The 21322-nt window shown below is 59.4% G+C and overlaps 1 protein-coding gene across 1 annotated transcript; it reads left to right on the top strand.

Annotated features, from left to right (window-relative positions):
• Nucleotides 1-1220: 1220 nt before the first annotated feature.
• On the top strand, nt 1221-20095 carry PLCD3 (phospholipase C delta 3; the record flags this gene model as incomplete). Its single annotated transcript, XM_079725116.1, has 15 exons — nt 1221-1371; nt 11434-11595; nt 11694-11922; nt 12274-12403; nt 13275-13503; nt 13963-14164; nt 14332-14476; nt 15285-15437; nt 16573-16716; nt 16859-17009; nt 17831-17947; nt 18613-18779; nt 18953-19088; nt 19178-19327; nt 19470-20095. The coding sequence occupies 15 exons, from the start codon at nt 1221-1223 to the stop codon at nt 19556-19558; spliced, it is 2355 nt and encodes a 784-aa protein (XP_079581242.1). The 3' UTR covers nt 19559-20095.
• Nucleotides 20096-21322: the final 1227 nt, after the last annotated feature.

Below are 21322 nucleotides of genomic sequence, written 5' to 3'. Positions count from 1 at the left end.
AGTACACAGGAGAAGACTAAATATTTAGAAAGAATATCCAGAGAGGTGTGGAGACGCCAGCGAGCACGGGCGGAATCTCTGGGTCCGGGATATCTGAAAATGTTGTAGAGCAGTAGGTAGCAAATCTAGGTCCTGAGAAACTAAGCTTTATCTTTGGGATGACACACTCCCGGCCGCCGCCGAGTGGCGGTGTGCACCCAGCTCTCCGCCCCCGACCCAGGGCACTTGCTGCAGAAGACGCACATATCCCACCCCTCGCGCACAAATACGCAGGTGGTTTCTTATGTAGTAAGTGTACGCATGACACGGTCACCGGAACCCGCACTCGACGCTCACCCACAAGTTGATGCCAAGGACATCTACGCAGCGTGCGGTGGCCGTCCCAGGACGGTCAAAGGCCCGGCGGGGGTGCCAACCTGTCCAAGCCTCCAACCACAGATTCTGCCAGGGTCTCCAGGCTTAGCGCCACCCCATCCTCTCCAGACCAGTCAGCTTGGAGTCTTCTACCCCTTTGGGGACGGCAACTGGCCGGGCAAGGAGAGGGTTAATCCTATGGCGTCATGGCCAGAGCCTTCCTCCCTCCCCACCTCCAGTCAGTTCCCACTCCCCCCGACGCCCCACCCCTCCGGTTCGGGCTGCCCTGCTGCCCGGCTAAACTTTCCGGGCCCGCAGACCCTAGGCCCAGAACGATCCGGCCCGCGGACCCTATCCCCTGTCTGGCTTCCTTCTGGGCCCTCGGGCGGGACGGGGAGGAGGAGGGTGGAGAGGGGTCCTGAGTCCACACTGAGTCAGGGTCCGGGGAAAGGAGAGGGTGTCTGTGCCAGAGGGCAGCCCTCGCTCCCTCCGATGCCTCCCCCCAGCTGGGGGCTCAGGACTCCGATAGGGTCCCAGGACCGCTCGGAGAATGGGGAGGCGGACTCAGGAGCAGGGGCCTAACGCGGAGACTCGGGGGCGCGGGTCGGGCCCCCTCTCCACATTTCCTCTAGGGCACGGTTCCCCGCCTGGGGTCACCGCCCCCTTCACCGCCCCCTCGCACCTCCCCACGCCATCCTTGGCCCCGCCCTCTCCCTCTGGGTCCCTCCTTCCCTAACCCTCGTCCCTCCCTCTCTCCCTCCTCCCCTCCTCCCGACACCTCCTCCTCCCGACTCCCTCCCGGCGCCGCTAAGTTTCTTCGCTCGACACCGCGCACAGACCTCGGGCCCGGCCCCGGCCCCGCGACCATGCTGTGCGGCCGCTGGAGGAGCCGCCACCGGCGGCGCGAGGAGCCCCCGGTGCCGGCCCAGGTCGCAGCGCCCGTCGCGCTCCCGTCCCCGCCCGCACCCCAGGACGGCGGCAACAAGAGGCCCGGGCTGCGGGCGCTGAAGAAGATGGGTCAGTGAGGGGCTGGGGCGGCTCGGGGTGGGCGCGGACGGGCCCCGGGGGCGCAGCCTGGGAGGGTCGGGGTGTTCCGGCGAGCCGTTGGTGGGCTTCCCAGTGGGGCTGTGGGGAGTCCGGCGAGGGATGGAAGGCCAGCACCGTTCCATCGGGGGAGGGGAGGTCGCACCTGGGGTCACCCGAGGTCCTGGGGTCCGAGCGAGGCCCCCAGGATGGCTTTTGTTTCCCACCAGGAGGCGCCCGACCTTCGGGTCAGAAAGCCAGAGTTGCCTTCTCAGATTTGAGGGAAGTCAGTGGGGGAAAGGAAAGTAACTGTGGTTTATCAAGCATCTCCCAGACACTGGCCAGCACTGGGTGGTTACAGATGTGGTACCCTTCAATCTTCTTCACCTTCCTGAGAGGCAGGTGGTATAATCCCCATTTCGCAGATGAGGAAACTGACTCAGAGAAAGTCAGGAATTTGTCTATGACCACACCGCTAATAGAGGGCAAAAGTTGGTATGTACCCCACAGTGCCCCTGGCCCCCTCGCAGAACCAGGGCAAAGTGGGACTGACTGGGGGGTTGAGGGCTTGAACGAGGGGGTTTATGTGTGAGAGTATTTTATACAATGTAAAATACTGTAAAACTGAAGTGGTGTAGAACTGTGGTCGGTAGAATAGTTAACGAGGTGGGGCTGAGGGAACAGAGGGCAGGGCTGCCCGAAGACCTGTGTGAATCTTGGAGGAAAAATCAGAGGTCCCGGGGCTTCCCTGGTGGCGCAGTGGTTGGGAGTCCGCCTGCCGATGCAGGGGACACGGGTTCGTGCCCCGGTCCGGGAAGATCCCACATGCCGCAGAGCGGCTGGGCCCGTGAGCCATGGCCGCTGAGCCTGCGCGTCCGGAGCCTGTGCTCCGCAACGAGAGAGGCCACAACAGTGAGAGGCCCGCGTACCGCAAAAAAAAAAAAAAAAAAAAAAAAAATCAGGGGTCCCGAGAGCCGGTCTTACCTTCTCTTTACCACTGTCCTCCACCCCTTGTTATTATTATTATTTTTTTTAAGATTTAAAAATTTTTAAATTTATTTTATTTATTTATTTGTGGCTGCATTGGGTCTTCGTTGCTGTGCACAGGCTTTCTCTAGCTGCGGCGAGGGGAGCTTCTCTTTGTTGCGGCGCGTGGGCTTCTCATTGCAGTGGCTCCTCTTGTTGCGGAGCGTGGGCTGTAGGCACAGGGGCTTCAGTAGTTGTGGCATGTGGGCTCAGTAGTTGTGGCTCGTGGGTTCTAGAGCGCAGGCTCAGTAGTTGTAGTGCACGGGTCCGCGGCATGTGGGATTTTCCCGGACCAGGGCTCGAACCCGTGTCCCCGGCATCAGCAGGCGGATGCTCAACCACCACGCCGCCAGGGAAGCCCCGCCCCCTGCTCTTACTTCTACCGCCTCTCATTCATCTGACCTGAATTTATTGAGTGCTGTGTTCTGAGCACCGTGCCTGGCACTCTCCTTATGGAGACAGAAGACGTGGTCTCTGCCCTACCCTTAATCAATCACACATGCATTCCGCAAACATTTATTGAGTGCCTATAGTATGCTCTGCCCTGGGGATTCAGCAACGAACAAGGCAGACACAGTCCTGGCCCTCAGAGAGCTGAAGTATCAGCAAGGATGTCAGACAATGAAGCAAAGATACAAGGCTATGAAGGAAGGACCAAGATGCTGGCGAGCCCTGGCTGCACCCTGGAGCTGGAGGGAGACTAGAGTGAGGCAAAAGGGGAGAGCCAGGTGGAGGCTGGGTCCTCAAGGCCCCTGCTTATAAGGTTATGGACTTTCTCTGGAGGGTGACAGGAGCCCGGGAAAGGTCTCAGGCTGGAGGAGAGAGGCAGGAATTGTGTAGAGTAGGGGTGGGTTGGACGAAGGCAGCGGTGAAACAAGGAGACCCACAGGAGGGAGGTTGAGGAGTCAGCTGGGCAAGCTGTGTGTGGGCGGAGGGGACGGGGAGCTCAGAAGTGGGCCGGTACAGCCGAGATGGATTCCAGAACTACAGAGAGATGCACTGGGCTGGACTTTGCAGTTGGTGGGATCTGGAAGGTGTCTCTAATAGGTGGCAGTGTCATCATCCTGCGGTCTAAGGGGCAGTGGTGGTTTGGGGAGAGGGTCGGTGGCCATGGGGAGTTGAGGTGCCGCTGAGATAGTCAAGGGCTGGTGTTGGGCCAGAGAAGCAGCCCCAGGGGTCAGCTGCCTGCGGGGGTTATGGGTACCATGGGAGGACTGAGGTGATACTCCTGCACACCTGCCTGCCTCCTCATTCCATACACTTTTGCTAAGCCCCGTCCGCATGCCAGGGCACAGTGTCAGGGCTGGGGCTACGGAGATGGAGAACACAGCACCTTGCCCTAGGGGAATGAACAGTCTAGTGCCAGGAGCCACTTGTAGACAAATAATTACAGCTGAGCCCAAGACTCACTACCCTTTGGCTGAGTAATGCTGAACGGGAGCTCCCGGCACCCTGTGACAGTGACACTCTTGGGAACTATGTGGGTGTCAGAATGCCATCTGGGCCACCCTCCCTCCGCCCTGACTGCTGCACCGTCCTGTTGAGTGACTGCCTTCCGAGAGAGGAATGTCAAGTCTGTGGAAAATGCCCTTTCCCCAGGCCTCACTGAGTCCAGGAACAGGGTGGAGGTGAAACCCAGGTGTCCTGGGGCCCAACTGCCCTGGCCGTAAAAGCCAAGTCCTAGGTCTAGCCAGGTAGCTTCCACGATGACCCCTGCAGCTGCTGCCTCTCCTGAAATGACCCTCAGGGCTGTGCCTTGTCACCGCCTTCGCCACACCCCTTAGTCTAACAGAGGACAGATTTTCTTTCCGATCAGGTCAAGAGACTAGAGCAGGGAGTGGCTCAGAGTCAAAGGCGAAGAGGGGCCCGAGGAAAAGAAAGGGGGGCCATACTGGGGGAAACCGAGATGAGGGGGGACGGACAGCAGCCCCCGCGTTGAGTGGGAGTCATTTGTGGAGCCTGGGGTCCACTCTGCTTCCATCCCCCGCCCCCAGGCTGGGCTGCTGGCCTGGCCTGTGCCAGGGAGGCCAGGGAACAGCTGAAGAGCCCGAAGAGGAGCCCAGTGAGCACCGGGGCAGGGCTGAGCTCGCAGTAGCCCAGATCCTACTTAATCCTCGGCCACCCCAGGGGAAGGTGCTGTCACTGTCCTCACAGATGAGAAACTTGAGGTGGAGGGGGTGAAGTCACCGGCCCAAGGCCGCGTGGCTGAGGCAGCGTCTGTCTGCCACCAAAGCCATCATTTTCGACGAGGGCTCTTTTTAATAAGAAACAGCGTTTCTTTCTTTCTTTTTTTTTTTAAAATTTATTTATTTATTTATTTATTTTTGGCTATGTTGGGTCTTCGTTTCTGTGCGAGGGCTCTCTCTAGTTGCGGCAAGCGGGGGCCACTCTTCATCGCGGTGCGCGGGCCTCTCACTATCGTGGCCTCTCTTGTTGTGGAGCACAGGCTCCGGACGCGCAGGCTCAGTAGTTGTGGCGCACCGGCTTAGTTGCCCTGCGGCATGTGGGATCCTCCCAGACCAGGGCTTGAACCCGTGTCCCCTGAATTGGCAGGCGGATTCTCAACCACTGCACCACCAGGGAAGCCCTCAATGAGGGCTCTTTATTGCTGGAATTAATGAATACTAATTAACACCTTTATAACACTGTGCGAGCACTTTTCTCCTATTAGCTCATTTAATGTCACAACCTTATGAGGTAGGTGGGACCATTAGCCTCATTTTACAAGTGAGGAAACTGAGGTTCAGAGAGGTTCAGTAACTTGCTCCGGATTCCAAGCTGGGAAGCAGCTAAGAGAGGATCTATCTGAACCCAGGAAGTCTGGGCCAGGGTCCAAGCTCCTAACACAATGCATGAATGAGTGATTTAAGCCTGGTGGGGAGGGGCCTGCTACGCCCCTCCCCCATAGTGGTTCTGCCAGCTGCCAGGGGTGTCCTCATAGGGCTGCCAAAAAAAAAATCAGTATGTCCCAAATTATGTAAATATTTGATACTAAAATGTTATTTGTTGTTCATCTGAAATTCACATTTAACTGGGCATCCTGAATTTTGTCTGGCAGCCCTATCTCCCCAGAGCCTGGGACTGTCCCTGTGCCCCGATGCTCCACCCTGCCCCTAATCCTCCCTGTGAGCAAAGCACTAACTGGGCAGAATCTGTTGCCTTCCCTCCCCGGTCGGCACACGCCGCCAAGTGCCGCAGAGAAAGTGGGCTCTCCCGATGGCCTGCCCAGGGCATCTCCTGCAGGGTGAGTGGGGCTGCCAGGGGCGAGGTTGGCAGGTGGGACGGTCTTCAGAGCAGCCCCTGGTCTGGGTAGGTGCCTGACCTGGGTGGTGGGAGGGGTGGGCAGCCCTCCTGGTCACGCCGGCGTGTGCCAGGCAGGGCTGGGGCGGGGGGGCTGGCTCTGTCCTGCATCCTTGCCCCCGTCACCTCTCCTCCTTCCTCAGCTCTGAGGAGCCCCGCTCCACGATCTCAGCCCCCAAACAGGCTTCACGCCTGGTCTGGCCCTGCGGAGAAGAATGCTGCCACCTTTATCGCACTATGTCCACCCGGAGCAGGGGAAGCACCGCCTGCCTTTCTTGACTTTGTTGATGCTTCAAGGAATGTTCTGGATTCTGGCACTGAGCTCCGCTAGGCTCCAGCCTTGGGTGTGGCAGCCAGGCAGGGCGTGGGGGACACGTTTGGTACCCGAGGTGCTGGGGCTACCTGCTGGCTTGAGGATTCCGGTGGGAAGGTGTTTGAGACCCCCTCGCTGTTGCCTGTCCCCTCCCAGAGCCTCATGGCCTCAGTCACTGGGGAAAAGCTGCTCTTCCTCCCCTCCCCCCGTTGGCATGAAGCTGTCGGCTGTCGCTGTTCCCTGCATGTCTCACATTCCTGCTGGAGTCCCGTGGGCACCTCCTGAGTGTGCACTGGCACACACACACACACACACACACACACACACCTTAGTTTCCACGCCAAGCTGACCACCTCCCACCCACCAACCCCATACACACACACACACACACACACACACCTGATATGCACACACCACCCGACACACACCTTCACTCCTTACACACCCTGCTCTCTGCATACGCGCCCCATGACCACGCAGCACTCCCACCCCTGCCACCAGCCCACTCTGGCCTCTGCCCACCCCCTACACGGCCGCTGCATCCACCCCTGCCTTGGGCCACCCACACTGTTTTCAGCATACACAGCTAGTCCTCTCTGATCATCAGTGGCCCATCCGTGAGAAAGGTGGGATTGAAGGGCCAGGGATAAACTTGGCCTCCCCACAGCCCCTTCCAGCTCTGCCAGTGAGGCAGATTCCTGCCCGCAGCCTTGGCCCCAGACCACACACAGCCCAAACCGCCCAGGCTGCAGGTGGTCACTGGGAAACCGTGGGGCTGCCGGATCCTCACCACCTCCGGGCCCCTCTCTGGGGGCTGAGATAAGCGGCTCAGGGAAGGTGTCTGGGCCCCAGCTGATAACACGGGAGCTGGTCTGGGCGGGAGAAGGGCCCAGCTGGAAGCTGTGGGACTGAGGAGCAGGGATGGAGCAGAATACCCGGGTCCCTCTTCCCTCCCGGGCACTGCCTCGGTTTCCTTCTTTGTTGTCACTTACTGTGAGCCCCCTGTGGGGGGGCCCCAGACGGAGAGCCCCTTGTGCTCCTTCAGTGACACAGAGCCCTTTGGGTGAGGCCCCCCAACTCTCAACGCTCTCCAGCTGCCCCGTGACCCTGGACAAGTTCGTTAGCTGCTCTGTGCCTCTTTAACAGCTTTATTGAGAGTTACTTCACATCCCATACCATTCGGCCATATAAAGTGTACAGTGGTTTCTGGCATGTTACATTATTATTATTATTATTTTTTTTTTGGCTGTGCTGTGTGGCGTGCAGGATCTTAGTTCCTCCACCAGGGATCGAACCTGTGCCCCCTGCATTGAAAGCATGGAGTCTTAACCACTGAACCGCCAGCGAAGTCCCTTAATTTTTAAAACTTGTGGTAAAATATATATATCATAAAATTGGCCATACACCATTCTGAAGTGGGTAATTCAGTGGCATTAATTACATTCACAATATTGTGCTATTTCTAAAACTCTTCCATCACCCTAAACAGAAACTCTGTAACCATCAGGACATAATTCACCATTCTTCCCTTTCCCCAGCCCCTGGTAACCTCTAATTTACTTTCTGTCGCTGAATTTTTTTAAATTGAGGTATAAGCGATATAAAATCTGTTCCTATGAATTTGACTGTTCTAGGTACCTCATGTAAATGGAATCGTACATCATTTGTCCTTTTGGGTCTGGCTTATTTCCCTTAGCATAATGTTTTCAAGGTTCATCCATGTTGTAGCAGAGATCAGATTTCACTCCTCTCTATGGCTGGATAATATCCCACTGTATGCATAGACTCCATTTTGCTTATTCATTCATTTGTTGATGGACGCTTGGGTGGTTTCCACCTTTTGGGACTGTTTGTCCTCATTTTTACTACTGTTATTTCGTGATTGTTCCCCCACCTGCTCGGTTGAGGTGGCCATGGTGCTGGCCCAGCCCAGCTCCAGGTTCAAGGCAGAGATGGATAGATAGAGAATCCACGGAAACCACGGGAGGCAGGCAGCTTGCCCTCCAGCTCCAAGCAGGTAGGAATGAGGTCGAGGAAACATCTGTGAGTTTGGATCTGGTGGGACCGATACATGTTTACTGGGTGGCTAGGCAGAGGGCCAGGCCGCTCTCAGCATCACTGCCCAGGGCCTGGGCCTGCCTCCTGACCTCACGCCCTTACCTCCCTTGGTCCTGCCTCTCCCAGCTGACAGCTCAGCCCCCTCACTACCCCAGGGTTCAGAAGCTCAAGCAATGGAGAAATAGAGGCACCCACCCAGGGACTCAGCACCTGGCCCAGCCTGGCACTTCACCCTCATTCTGTGTGGCTTTGCCTCTGGCAGTGTGGTTGGAGGACAGTGTGGTCCAAGGGGCAGTGTGATCCGGGGGCCTGTGCTGGTTGGGTGAGCAGAATGGAATGTCACCCCTTCCCCCAGCAGGCTCCTGGGGAGCTGGGGGTGAGGGCCAGGAGTAGGGGCCTCCTCAGCGTGGGAACCTGTCCCAGTGGGGGGCTGGTCGGGAGCTCAGGCTGCCTTTCTCCATGTCCTGTTTGCAGCAGGCTCTGGACAAAAGAGGCCCTCCGTGACTCACCTCCATTTCCAGCCTTAGTCATGCACCAGCCCCCCTCCTCCCCACCTGCCCCCCCACCTCAGGCCTTGGCATCACAGGGCTGGCCCAGTCAGGGGAGGTGGCTGCAGCTGCGGAGCCTGGTTGTCATGGGGATGAGGAGTCCCCTTTCCCGTAGCTGAGGGGGTGGTGGAGGGGCGGGCTCAGCCCTGGTGGCGCTGCAGGTGCCCCTGAATGCCCTGCCCCCCACTCTGTTGTTCCTCAGGATGAGAGAATGCGGAGGTTGCCTGGATGTGGGGAACCTGTGGGGATAGGGGCCTGAGGGTCTGGTGAGTCTCTTGGCCTGGCACATGCCAAGTTCCAGCTCTTTACCTGGAAGAAGGAGGGTTCCACCTCCCCTTCCTGGTTAGGTGGCACTGAGTGGGCATTGACCCTTCCAGAAGGCCACAGTCTAAACCCTGAGAGACCCCTTGGAGCCATTAAGGTCACAAATTGGCCCAAGGGGGACCACAGCCTCTTAAGGATGGCAGGTTTCTCCTCCTGCCCCTGAGTCCATGATTCTCCATCATAGTCACTCTCAAAGTCATAAGGTAGCTTTTTAAACATACAGATGTCCAACCCCCAACCTGTACCTGCTGGACGAGAATCTCTGGGTCATGGGTTTTGCAACCTCCACCAGGTGATTCTGATGCACAGCCGGAGTTGAAAAGCCCTGACCCACAAGGCTGCTGCCCTGACATCTGGACAGATGGCTCAGGGCTGGGGCTAGAATGCACTTAGTCCCCAGCTGTCTGTCCATCTGCCTCCCCTTTCAGAAAACACTGGCTGCAAGCCTGGCTCTGGGACAAGCACTGAGGTGAGGATATCCGAGTGCTTGGGCTTATTAAGTTCCACTGAAATTACAGTTTAGGTGGGGTGATTTAATTAAAGTAAAAAGTGTTGCTGGGGGTCAGGGAAGGAGAACTCCTATTTGAGGACAAATCAGGAAAGACTTCCTGGAGGAGGTGGTCCTTGAAGGACCCCAGTGTGAGGAAGAGACGGGAGAAGGATCCTACAAAGGCTCCTAGAGAGAGTGAGAGGAAGCCCCAGGAATTTAGACTTGATTCCTCAGGTCAGTGTTCGCAGCTGGGCAAGCAGGGTCCTTGGGGGCCACAAAGCCTAAAGCCAAACCCAGTATTGGGAGCTTGTTAAAGTAAAGGGAGGAAGAGAGGCCCACTGTCTTGTTTCCTTTGGCCCACACAGTGGTGTTTTGGGGTTTTTTGTTTCAATTTGATTTAATTGCCAACATTGACAAATCTGGAGGCGTCACATATAAATCCAGATCCGGTTCTCTGGGAACTCTGGGCCTTCATCCACTCCTGGCTGCCTCCGTCCTTCCAAAGGGTGTGGACCCTACAGTTCGTCTGGTTTCCACACGTTCTATTATCCCCTGGCTCATAAACCTTTGGTTTTGACCCCCTGCTGAGGAAGATCTGAGCAGGGTGTGGCCCTACCAGGATGGGCAGCATCTTGACTGAAGTTTGGATTTTGCAGCAGCTACTACTGTGGTCTCCATTTTATGAATGGGGAACATGAGGCTTAGAGCAGTCACAGGGTAGTGCCACCAGGGCCGTGTAACTGGGAAGTGACAGAGCTGGTATTTGACTCCTCGGACCCTGCTCTGTCCTAGGTCCTCAAGCCCAGGGTGGTTGCAGGGAGCTGGGGAGGGAGGAGGATAGGAGGAGCAGAGAGGTCAGTGTAGGGGCCGAGGGCGAAGGTGCTGGGGCCTGACCTCCAGGGCCTGAAGGCTGCTTCTGCCACTCCCCAGCCATGGAATTCTGGCAAGTTGCTGAAGCATCTCTGCACTTGTTTTCTCGTGTGTTAATACCTGAGTGGGGTCTGGCATGCAGTAGGTACTTTTTTTTTTTTTTTTTTTTTTTTTTGCGGTACGTGGGCCTCTCACTGCTGTGGCCTCTCCCGTTGCGGAGCACAGGCTCCGGACGCGCAGGCTCAGCGGCCACGGCTCACGGGCCCAGCCGCTCCGCGGCACGTGGGATCTTCCCGGACCGCGGCACGAACCCGCGTCCCCTGCATCGGCAGGCGGACTCTCAACCACTGCGCCACCAGGGAAGCCCCCGTAGTAGGTACTTTGTAAGCATTTTGTCTCATTAAGAAGGATGGACGCTGTGACCGGAGAGCACATGTGGGCTCAGGGGTTACACGGGGTTGTGACAGTGGCTAGGCAAGGGGGATACCAAGTGTCACAGGAGATCGTGCTTTCAGCTGGGCCCCACCAGGGCATCTGGAGATCAGCCCCGGGCTGGCCAAGGCAGGACTGGGCCTGGCATGCTTGGTCTGAGACCCTGGAGCCAGAGTGCCCTCTGCTGTCCTCCCTTGTCTTCGGGAAAGCAGAGGTGAGGAGCTTGGGTTGCAGCAAGAAAGATTTAGGTTAGATAGTGAGACTACCCTCTTGATGGTCAGGTTTTCGTGTCAAGGGAAAAGGCTGTTGATGGCAGCTTCTAGGCTTGAAGGCTGGAGGCCCTGATGGAGGGGAGTGGCAGAAAGAGTGACCCTTAGCGAGGCCTGAGGCCCAGGCGCTGCCTTGAGCTCTGCTCTGACGGCCTCCAGAGGAGGCTGCTTGACAGCGGGGAGGGCAGGCCTGTTACTGGCACCCCTCCCAGGGGGGCCTGGGTGGGACACACCAAGCACAGGCCTTGGGGCCAAAAAGCCTATAGCCAAAGCCAGTACTGGGGCCTGTTACAGGGGGAGGAAGAGCCGCCTGGGAGAGTTTGCAGAGGCTTGGGGAAGAAGGCCGCACCTCCCTGATGGGAGGAGGGTGGAGGGAACCTGCAAGCGGGGCGGGGCCAGGATGCTCATCGCCTCCCGCCCCCGCAGGCCTGACGGAGGACGAGGACGTGCGCGCCATGCTGCGGGGCTCCCGGCTCTGCAAGATCCGCTCGCGGACGTGGCAAAAGGAGCGGCTGTACCGGCTGCAGGAGGACGGCCTAAGCGTGTGGTTCCAGCGGCGCATCCCGCGCGCGCCTTCGCAGCACATCTGTGAGCCGGGGCCCGGGCAGGCGTGGGCAGGCTGGGGACAGTGGAGGCCCGGCCCCGCCACCCTGACTCGGCCGCGCGCGTCCCGTCCCTCTCCTCAGTCTTCGTGCAGCACATCGAGGCCGTCCGCGAGGGCCACCAGTCCGAGGGCCTGCGGCGCTTCGGGGGCGCCTTCGAGCCGGCGCGCTGCCTAACCATCGCCTTCAAGGGGCGTCGCAAGAACTTGGACCTGGCGGCGCCCACGGCCGAGGAGGCTCAGCGCTGGGTGCGCGGTCTGGCCAAGCTGCGCGCGCGCCTCGATGCCATGAGCCAGCGCGAGCGCCTCGACCAATATCCTCCCGGGGAGGGCAGCGGACCGCGCGGGGAGGGGGGCCGGCCGTGTGCCGGGAGGACCCTCGGGCCCAGGGGAGGCGTGGCTCCGCCCTTAGGGACCCGAGGTTTGAGATAGAGCCCCTTGTCTTCAGAACTGAGGGTGGTGACGGGGCATTCTGTCCCTGGGGAGCCCGGTCCCGTGGAGGACGTGCGGCCGGGGCACTCAGGGGGTCCACAGGCTGAGGGGAAAGCACAGCCCCCAAACCCGGGAGCCCCCAGGGCGGGGGTGGGGGTATGCCATACCTGTCAGTTACCTGTCAGCAGGGGGCTGGGCCCAGCCTGTCTCTAGTATTTCCTGAGCACCCACACCTGGATCCACTTCTATCTGCATCGAGCGGACTCCAACCAGGACAGTAAGATGAGCTTCAAGGAGATCAAGAACCTGCTCCGCATGGTCAACGTGGACATGAACGACATGTACGCCTACCACCTCTTCAAGGTGGGCATCTGCCACCATTCTGACCTCTGCTCTCTGCCTTCCCCCAGCCATCTGAGTCATCAGTTCCCTCCCCCCTTCCCCCCCCCCCCCCGCCAGCTTTTGTGGAGAGTGGCCTCTCTCAGCAGGAAGGCCACATCTGGGCCTAGGTACACTTTCAACCCAGTGAAGCCACTGGGCCAGGATGGGAGTGCTGGCCCAGAGCTCCTTTCCTCACCCTCAGGCAGAGCCCAGGTAGGGAGGACCTCAGGCTCACGGGTACACACAGGAGCGCAGCCCCCTACACTGTGGCATGTGTGGCACCTCCACACGTGACCATGTACACCCCACGTGTGGGAGCACAGACAGGGGCCCACGGAGGTGGGCTCTGCATCCGTGGCCCAGTTGGATCACATGGAGACACCTGTGTGGATGTTGACTGTGACCCCAAAAGACAGGAGGGCCACGGCACCAGTGCACCTGGGCCGATAGCGGCACGTGAATTCTGTTATGTGTCGCCTATTGCCCCCGGGTGTGAACGTGTGAGGCTGAGAAGGGAGCGTATACACACGGGAGGGGGGATTCTGGCACCGGGGCTCAGCCCTGCCCAGGGCTCACAGTTTTTCCTCCCACATCTTGATTCTTGGAGTAGGTAGGTCATGGGGCAGAGGAACAGGCAATGAACCCAAGAGTCCTTTCTTAGAATCCCAGCCCTGCGACTTAGCAGCTGTGTGGGTCTGAGTGAGACCCGGAGCCTGGCTAGCTTTCAGTTTCTCCACCTGTGAAACTGCGGACAATGCCTCCTTCCCAGACATGGTGGATGACGGGTGTGTCGGCGCAGGCCAGCTCTCCCAGGGTGTCCTCCTCCTCTGAATCTCTCCCTCCTGCTCTCCAGGAGTGTGACCGCTCCAACAATGAGTGGCTGGAGGGGACTGAGATCGAGGAGTTTCTGCGACGGCTGCTGAAACGCCCCGAGCTGGAGGAGATCTTCCATCGGTACTCGGGCGAGGACCGGGTGTTGAGCACCCCCGAGCTGCTGGAGTTCCTGGAAGACCAGGGTGAGGGTGGCGCCACGCTGGCCCACGCCCAGCAGCTCATCCACACCTATGAGCTCAACGAGACAGGTGAGGGGTCTGACAGATGGGGCTGGGGCCAACACGGCCCAGGGCTCGGCATCTGACAGGTCCGGGTTCCCAGCTAAGTGGGCTCTGCTATTGCAGGCTGTGGGCACCGTCTTGGGCAGGTTACCTTGCCTCTCTGAGACTCAGCTGCCACATCTGTAAAATGGCATAGTAATGTACTGTCCTCACAGGGTTGGGTTGAAGTTAAATGGCATAACTTGGGAGCCCCCTGGTGGCCTAGTGGTTAGGGTTCCAGCCTTTCACTGCCGTGGCCCGGGTTCAATCCCTGGTCGGGAAACAGATCCCACAGGCTGCGAGGCGTGGCCCCCCCCAAAAAAGGGCATGACTTACGTAGAGTCCAGTCAGTAGACAGGTGCTCACTATTACTAAGTTGAGTGAGCTTTGGGGCATTTTAGGGCCAAAGGGGTCCCCCGTGATGCTCTCTTCTGCCCATTCCTTCAGCCAAGCAGCACGAGCTGATGACCCTGGATGGCTTCATGATGTACCTGTTGTCGCCTGAGGGGGCTGCCCTGAACCCGGCCCACACGTGTGTGTTCCAGGACATGAACCAGCCCCTGGCCCACTACTTCATCTCCTCCTCCCATAATACCTACCTGACCGACTCACAGATCGGTGGGCCCAGCAGCACCGAGGCCTATGTTAGGTACCATAGTGGGATGGTGGGAGTGAACGTGTCTGGGAGCCAGTTTGGGGATGGACATGGGGCTCAGCTCCCGCCATGGGCTTCCTGGGGCCTACCTGGGGGCCTGTCCATTGCCCTGCTCTGTGCCACCCACATGACACCTTGCCCATCCATCCATCTGTCCGCAGAGCCTTTGCCCAGGGATGCCGCTGTGTGGAGCTTGACTGCTGGGAGGGGCCAGGAGGGGAGCCGGTCATCTACCATGGCCACACCCTCACCTCCAAGATCCTCTTCCGAGATGTGATCCAGGCAGTGCGTGACCACGCCTTCACGGTGAGCCCTGGGACCTCCACGCCCAGCCCCAGAGCCTTGCCCATGACATCAGCTGGTCTCAGTCCTTCCAGAAGAAACCCCTGGGACTTCCCTGGTGGTCCAGTGGTTAAGACTCTGTGCTTCCACTGCAGGGGGCACGGGTTCGATCCCTGGTCAGGGAACTAAGATCCTGCATGCCGCGTGCGGTGCGGCCAAAAAAACCCCAAAACAAAAGAAACCCCTGCCCAGAGACTCACTTTCACCAAGTGCTGCTGGGACAACTGCCCAATGGGGTAGAATAAAGCTGGGTGAGAGGCTCCCTTCTCCCACGCTTATATTTAGTAAATGTATTAAAATCATAAAATTTCCAGAAGAAAACCTTGTGGGTAGGGAAGGACATTTTAATCATGACTCACAAAGAGAAAATCGTGAAAGAGAGGCTCAGTGTTGCACCTACATAAAAGTGCAACTTCTGTCGAGCTATACAAACCTTACCATCAGCAAATGATGGGCTGGGACCAAAAGTATGCAACCTAAACGACATGGTCAGTGTCATTAACAGATAAAGAGCATTTATAAAAGAAAAACATTCCTGCAGCCACCCTCAGCTCCCCAGACAGTCCACCCCTTCCCCGAGGCCCCACATCTGCCCTCCACGTACACACTGACCCTAGTGTGTCCCACATCCACGCACTCAGTCTCCCCCAGAGTGGGTTCTCCAGAGCCCTGCCTTTGCCTGCCTGGCCTGAAAGGGCCGGGGGGCCGGGCACAGCAGGGCTCCTGGTGGGGGAGGGGTGAGTGACGGAGCTGCTGTCCCTCCCTCCCACAGCTGTCTCCATACCCCGTCATCCTGTCCCTCGAGAACCACTGTGGGCTGGAGCAGCAGGCTGCCATGGCCCGTCACCTCCACACCATCCTAGGGGACATGCTGGTGACGCAGCTGCTGGACTCCCAGAACCCTGAAGAGCTGCCGTCCCCAGAGGTGATGCTCCCGGACCCCCAGCCTGGGTGGGGGGAGGGCCTGGCTCCAAGGTCCACCACCCACCTCCCTTGTTCAGGCCCCCTCCCCTCTTTCTTAACCTTCCTCCGCTTCTCCGTTCATCTGACATCTGCCACCCTGTGGTCTTGTCACTCGTCCGCCTTCCATTTTGACTAGACACACCCCACCCTGCCACCTGGCATCGAAGGCCCTCGACGACCTGGCCCTGACCTCCCCGCCCTGCCTCCTGCCCACGGAGTCCCTGCAGGCTCGGCCATTCCCATCTCAAAGGCCTTGGTTGACACTGTCTCCTCCACCTGAAGCTCCCTTCCGAGCCATCTGTGCTTGCCAAGCGCCACCTGCTTAGAGCTCTAGCTCAGCGTGGAGGGCCTCTTCCTGTGGCCTTAACGACCCCCTCAGCTCTCTGGCCGGAAGTGGTCCTTCCTCCTTTCCTCCCAGCCCCCAGAGCATTTCATCTGCTCCTTCAGGACATTTATCCTTTTTGGGCTCTTGGAGAAAACTCTCCTCCTACTCCCAATCCCCAATTATGCAAGGAATGTAGATTCACCTTTGTGTGTGATTTGATTTTTTTGTCAGTATGAAAATAACATACATATGGTAAAAGAAAAAATGGAGCCGCAGAAAAGCATACACAATGAAAAATGGATTTTCCTCCACTCAGGCTCCCCCCGTCCTATTTCTGAAGAAGTAATCGTCTTCAACAGTGTCTTGTGTATCCTTCCAGAACTTTCCCACGCATATATATAGCTATGTACCTAGCTATCTTCTCTTTCAAATGGTGCATGAAGAAGATCATGTGAACACATATTCTACATGCGCTGCTTTCACATGAGATCTTTTTTGAAGAGAGCACCTTCTCTTTCAACCCCGAGCTGCCTCATTCATTTTATTGGCTGCTGTGTAGTATGCTGATGCTTAGAGGAGCCCCATTAGCCAGTCCCCTGTGGATAGGGCTGTTTCCCTAATAGGTTTCTTCCTATTAGAAACATCACTCATCTGTGTCTCCTTCGCTGCTTGACACCCTGGGCCAGCCCCTCACACAGTGGTGGCTGAATGATAGACTGACCGGCCGACATAGGGGCAAAAGGGCTTAATTTTTCCGTGTTGGTCTCTACAGCAGCTGAAAGGCCGGGTCCTGGTGAAAGGGAAGAAGCTGCCAGCGGCTCGGAACGAGGACGGTCGAATTCTGTCAGACCGGGAGGAGGACAACGAGGACGAGGACGAGGAAGAGGAGGCGGGGACCGCAGAGCAGAGGCGGCGGGTGAGTGGGCCTGGCTGGGCCAGCCCGGGCTGGGCAGGGGCTTGATGCCACTGTGGAGCTTGGGGGCAGGTGGCAGAGGGAAGGAAGGTGGGAGGACCAGGGGTCTGGAGTGGGCAGACCCCCGCTGAGGCTCGTCTCCCAGGCCAAGCAGATCTCCCCGGAGCTGTCGGCCCTGGCCGTGTACTGCTGTGCCAGCCGCCTGCGGACCCTGCGCCCTGCCCCAGCCCCGTCCCAGCCCTACCAGGTCAGCTCCCTCAGCGAACGCAAGGCCAAGAAGCTCATCCGAGAGGCAGGTAGGAGCCAGGACGTCGGGCCTCTGGGGGACCTGCAGGCTCCTGGTGGGTGGTAGATGCTGAAGTTGATCTGGAAAGGAGTGTGAAAGGGCTTCGGGGGCAGTGAAAAGAGGGGCTCAGGGAATGAGTGCCCAGCACATGCCCAGCACCTGGCCAGGCGTACATAGAGGGAAAAGGGCACAGGGAAGAGGGACGCTGCTGTCTGCCTTCACCAGCTCACAGCCTAGCGGTGGGGCCAGACATAGATGGATCATTACGGTGCCGGGTGATCAGTCGGGCATGACAGGCATGACGGAGGCTGGGGAAGCCCAGCAGGAGGGGGTGAGATCAGAGAAGGGTTCCCGAGCAGGTGATGGCTGAGAAGACAGCTGACCGAAGGATGAGGAGGAAGCAGCCAGGTGAAGAGGGGGAGGGGACTTCCAGACAGGAGGAGCAGGTTGTCCCAAGGCCTGGAGGCTCGAGGTACAGGAGGCGTGGCTGGAGGAGTGCTTGTGCGATGAGCCATGAAAGACAGGGGATGCCAGCCTGGGGCCAAGTGCTCCACCCACCGAGTCCGGAACGTGGGGACTTGGGGTGGGAGGCAGTGCCAGGCGGAGGGAGGGGTGGGGTCCCTGCCCCTCTCTGGACTTCAGCAGCCTCCTTGTGAGGACCCCCGTCCCCTCATCAGAGAGAACAAGGAGCCGGGGCGGGGGAGCTGGGGACGGAGTTCAGCCTCTGTTCCCAGCTTGTCTCTGGAGGTGGAGGAGGGGAGGGGACAGGCCCTGGCACCCGGTGAGCCACAGCCCAGGGGCTGTCACAGTCCTGCCCCAACTCTCCCTCAGGGAACAGCTTCATCAGGCACAATGCCTGCCAACTGACCCGTGTCTACCCACTGGGGCTGCGGATGAACTCGGCCAACTACAACCCCCAGGAGATGTGGAACTCCGGCTGTCAGCTGGGTGAGTGGGAGAGCACCGGGGAGGGGGGCTGGGCAGGGGGCCACGGCGGCCCCAGCGGTGATGAGGCCGCACAGCTTTCCAGAAGGTGGAGAAATGAGTCCTGTGGATGCCAGTTATTAAAAGACTGATCAACAAGGAAGGTGGGGAAACGCAAAGCAGGCTCGTTTGTGTAAACGAGCCAGTGCACAATCTCAAAACTTTTTATGAAGGTGGAAATGAAAAACCTCCGCTCCCACGTGCCCCTCACACACACACACACACACACACACACACAGCCCGGCAGTCCTCCCCACTAAGTCAACGCTGACGAGCGTGTGCTCTGGAGGGACGCCGAGCAGCGCCAAAGGAGAGGAGCCTGGTCCCCTTGGGGGCAGGCAGGGAAACACGGGGCTTCCTTGGATCCTGCCTCTGGCCCGGCCCCAGGCCCAGCCCCACCCTCCAGCTCCCGCCGTGGAGGCTGGGTCCCCTGGCTGCCATGAAACCCCCCAGCCATGGTAGGGGTGGGATAGCACTACCCAGGCAGGGGGACCCTGGGCCCTCTCTAGAGAGAGCTGAGTCCTCGCCCCATGAGGTGTGTCTGACGGGGAGGGCAGTGAGACTCCTGAAACTGAGCAGTGAATAGAGGGCCACTAAGAGCCCCTGCCCTGCCCCCGCTGTGTCCACAGTGGCCCTGAACTTCCAGACGCCAGGTTATGAGATGGACCTCAACGCCGGGCGCTTCCTTATCAACGGGCAGTGCGGCTATGTCCTGAAACCTGCCTGTCTGCGGCAGCCTGACACAACCTTTGACCCTGAGTGTCCCGGACCCCCCAGAACGACGTTCACCATCCAGGTCAGCAGCCTGGACCACACCCTGCCTGGGGTCCCTGTCTGCGGGGTGCCAGCCTGAGGATAGCAGAGGCCTGGGGACAGCTCGCGGGGAGGGCGGTCCGCCTCCAGGTCCTGAGCGGGAGGGCCGGTGTGAGCGCCTTGGGCCAGGCTGCAGCTCCTCTCGCTCCCGCGCAGGTGCTGACCGCGCAGCAGCTGCCCAAGCTGAACGCCGAGAAGCCAAACTCCATCGTGGACCCGCTGGTGCGCATTGAGATCCACGGGGTGCCCGCCGACTGTGCCTGCAAGGAGACCAACTACGTGCTCAACAATGGTGGGGGCCCTGCTGGGGCGAGCTGGGGGCAGACAGCGGGGAGCGGGGCAGGTGCAGGCGGGCTCTTGACGGACAGGCCTGCGCCCTAGGCTTCAACCCCCGCTGGGGGCAGACCCTGCAGTTCCAGCTGCGGGCTCCGGAGCTGGTGCTGGTCCGGTTCGTGGTAGAAGATTATGACGCCACGTCCCCCAATGACTTCGTGGGCCAGTTTACACTGCCTCTCAGCAGCCTGAAGCAAGGTTGGTGGGGTTGACGGGGGTGGGAAGAGAAGGGAGGCCGGGCCTCCAAGACCCTGTTCACCCGGGCTGCCCACTCCCTCCGAGAGCCTGGCCCTGCGGGGCGGTGGGCAGAGAAGCTGACACTGGGCTACCCTCCCGGCAGGATACCGCCACATCCACCTGCTTTCCAAGGACGGGGCCTCACTGTCACCAGCCACCCTCTTTGTCCACATCTGCATCCAGCGCTCCTGACGGCACAGCTGAGCCACCCTGGGTTCTGCAGGTGCCAGTCTGCGTCCCTCAGCGGAGGCCCTCTCCTCCTCTGGAGTGGAGGGGTGACGGAGGGCCAGCCCTCCAGCCTCCCACTTAGCCTGCCCGCCAGGCTCTGTTCCCAACCGGGTGCTGAGGGCCGCCTCGGCCCCTTCTGAAGAACAGGCAGTTGATCTTTTCCCCGGGCTGTGAGATGCCCCCAGCTCCTCGGGTGCTCAGCCCACCTGGTCGTCGTGGCTTCTGAAGAGCCAGGCCTGTTGCTGCCGGGAGACTTGGGGGGCAGGACACGTAAGCCCTCGGCCACTCTCTGCCCCGTCCCAGCCTCCTTCCCACAAGGAGCCCAGCCACCCCCCTGCCCCCTCCCCAGGCGTTAGCCACCCCCTAAGGCCCTCCTTCCCCCTCCAGGCTTTCTGGGCTCCTCCCTCCAGCTCTGGAACCTGAGCGCTGCTCCCTTGTTAAAGCAAGCAGGGAGAGGGAGGCTCAGCCCTGGGGAAACCTAGGAGGAGATTTTTAACTTGTCGTAGAGGAGCCCTGGAGAGGACAGCAGAACCAAATAAAGAAGCAAGTTTACCATTGCCACCCCCTGAGCACCTCTGAGGCCACACCCACAGGCCTGTGAGGAGGGACGGCAGAGGGAGCGTCCCTTGGGCCTCTCGCTGCATCTGGGCTCCCTGAGATAGCCGGGGTGCTGCAGGAGCTGCTGCAGCTCAAAACAGCCCTGACCCTTCCTCTTGGCTCAAAGCTGCTGCCAGCATCACAAGACTGTGAGGACAGCAGTTCACAAAGCCACCCCCACAGCACGTACACCAGGGGCCTTGGATGGGGAGGGGGCAGGTAGGTGGGCTTCTGCCAGAGCAGGGTCGTTATGGCCCTCAAAGGGGCGGGGACAGGCCTCTGACGGACTCCAGAGTCGCCCGTTCCAGGCTCAGCTGGGTTCGAGGCCCCTGTCTGCTCAGTAAACGAATCCCAGAGACCTGGAACTCTCCTTCCACCAGCCAACGAGCCTTCTAGACAAAGGCCTGGAAAGCAGCGGGCCGCCCCAGGCCCCCCTAGAGATGCTGGGAGAGCGTGCCCAGACACCAGAAGGCAGAATCCAGAGGAAACCTGTCAGAAAGGTGACTTTCTGGGATTAAATGTGGAGCCCTGGCATCTGGGGTTCCCTCAAGCAACAGCACCAACACTGAACGAGGGCTGAGCTTGATGGCAGTTCCCGGAGGGTGGCCTGGGGCAGGGGCTGGGCTGGGCTGGGGCAGGAAGCTGCTCCCACAGAACCCAGGGCCGGGCTGTCTCCGCCTTCCTACCGTGACCTGATGCAGGAAGTGACAGCCTCGCCCTGCTCTCGGTTTACACCAAGAGGAGCATTTGGTTCTGATCAATTAGTGTGTCCGAAAGAAGACAATCAGACTCTGAAGGGGCCCAGATGCCCCCCCGTCCAGGAACCATGAAGGAATGGGCTGGGCGGCCTTGGTACACAGCACTCACGGCTGTCAGGAGAGGCAGGCGGCCAAACTGCGGCCCCACGGTTGGGGGCACGGTGAGGCCAGGTCCAGTGTTGGGGTATGGAGGGCAACTGAGAGTTGTCCGGTCCCCGCAGGGCCTGGGCTGGGGCTCCTGTCAGGTGAACACGGGTGCCCCGGCTGAGCCCCCCACCCTGCTTCTCGTCTCTGGCTTGGTGCAGCAGAGGAAGGGTTTACTGCTCGGAGAAGAGCCCGAAGGCTGGGAAGATGGCCTTCAAAGGGCGAGAGT

The sequence above is a fragment of the Hyperoodon ampullatus genome (assembly GCF_949752795.1).
Source record: "Hyperoodon ampullatus genome assembly, chromosome: 19".
NCBI classification, from domain to species: Eukaryota; Metazoa; Chordata; class Mammalia; order Artiodactyla; family Ziphiidae; genus Hyperoodon; species Hyperoodon ampullatus.
Note: the sequence above shows the minus strand (reverse complement) of the source record. Positions and strands in the feature narration are given on the sequence as shown.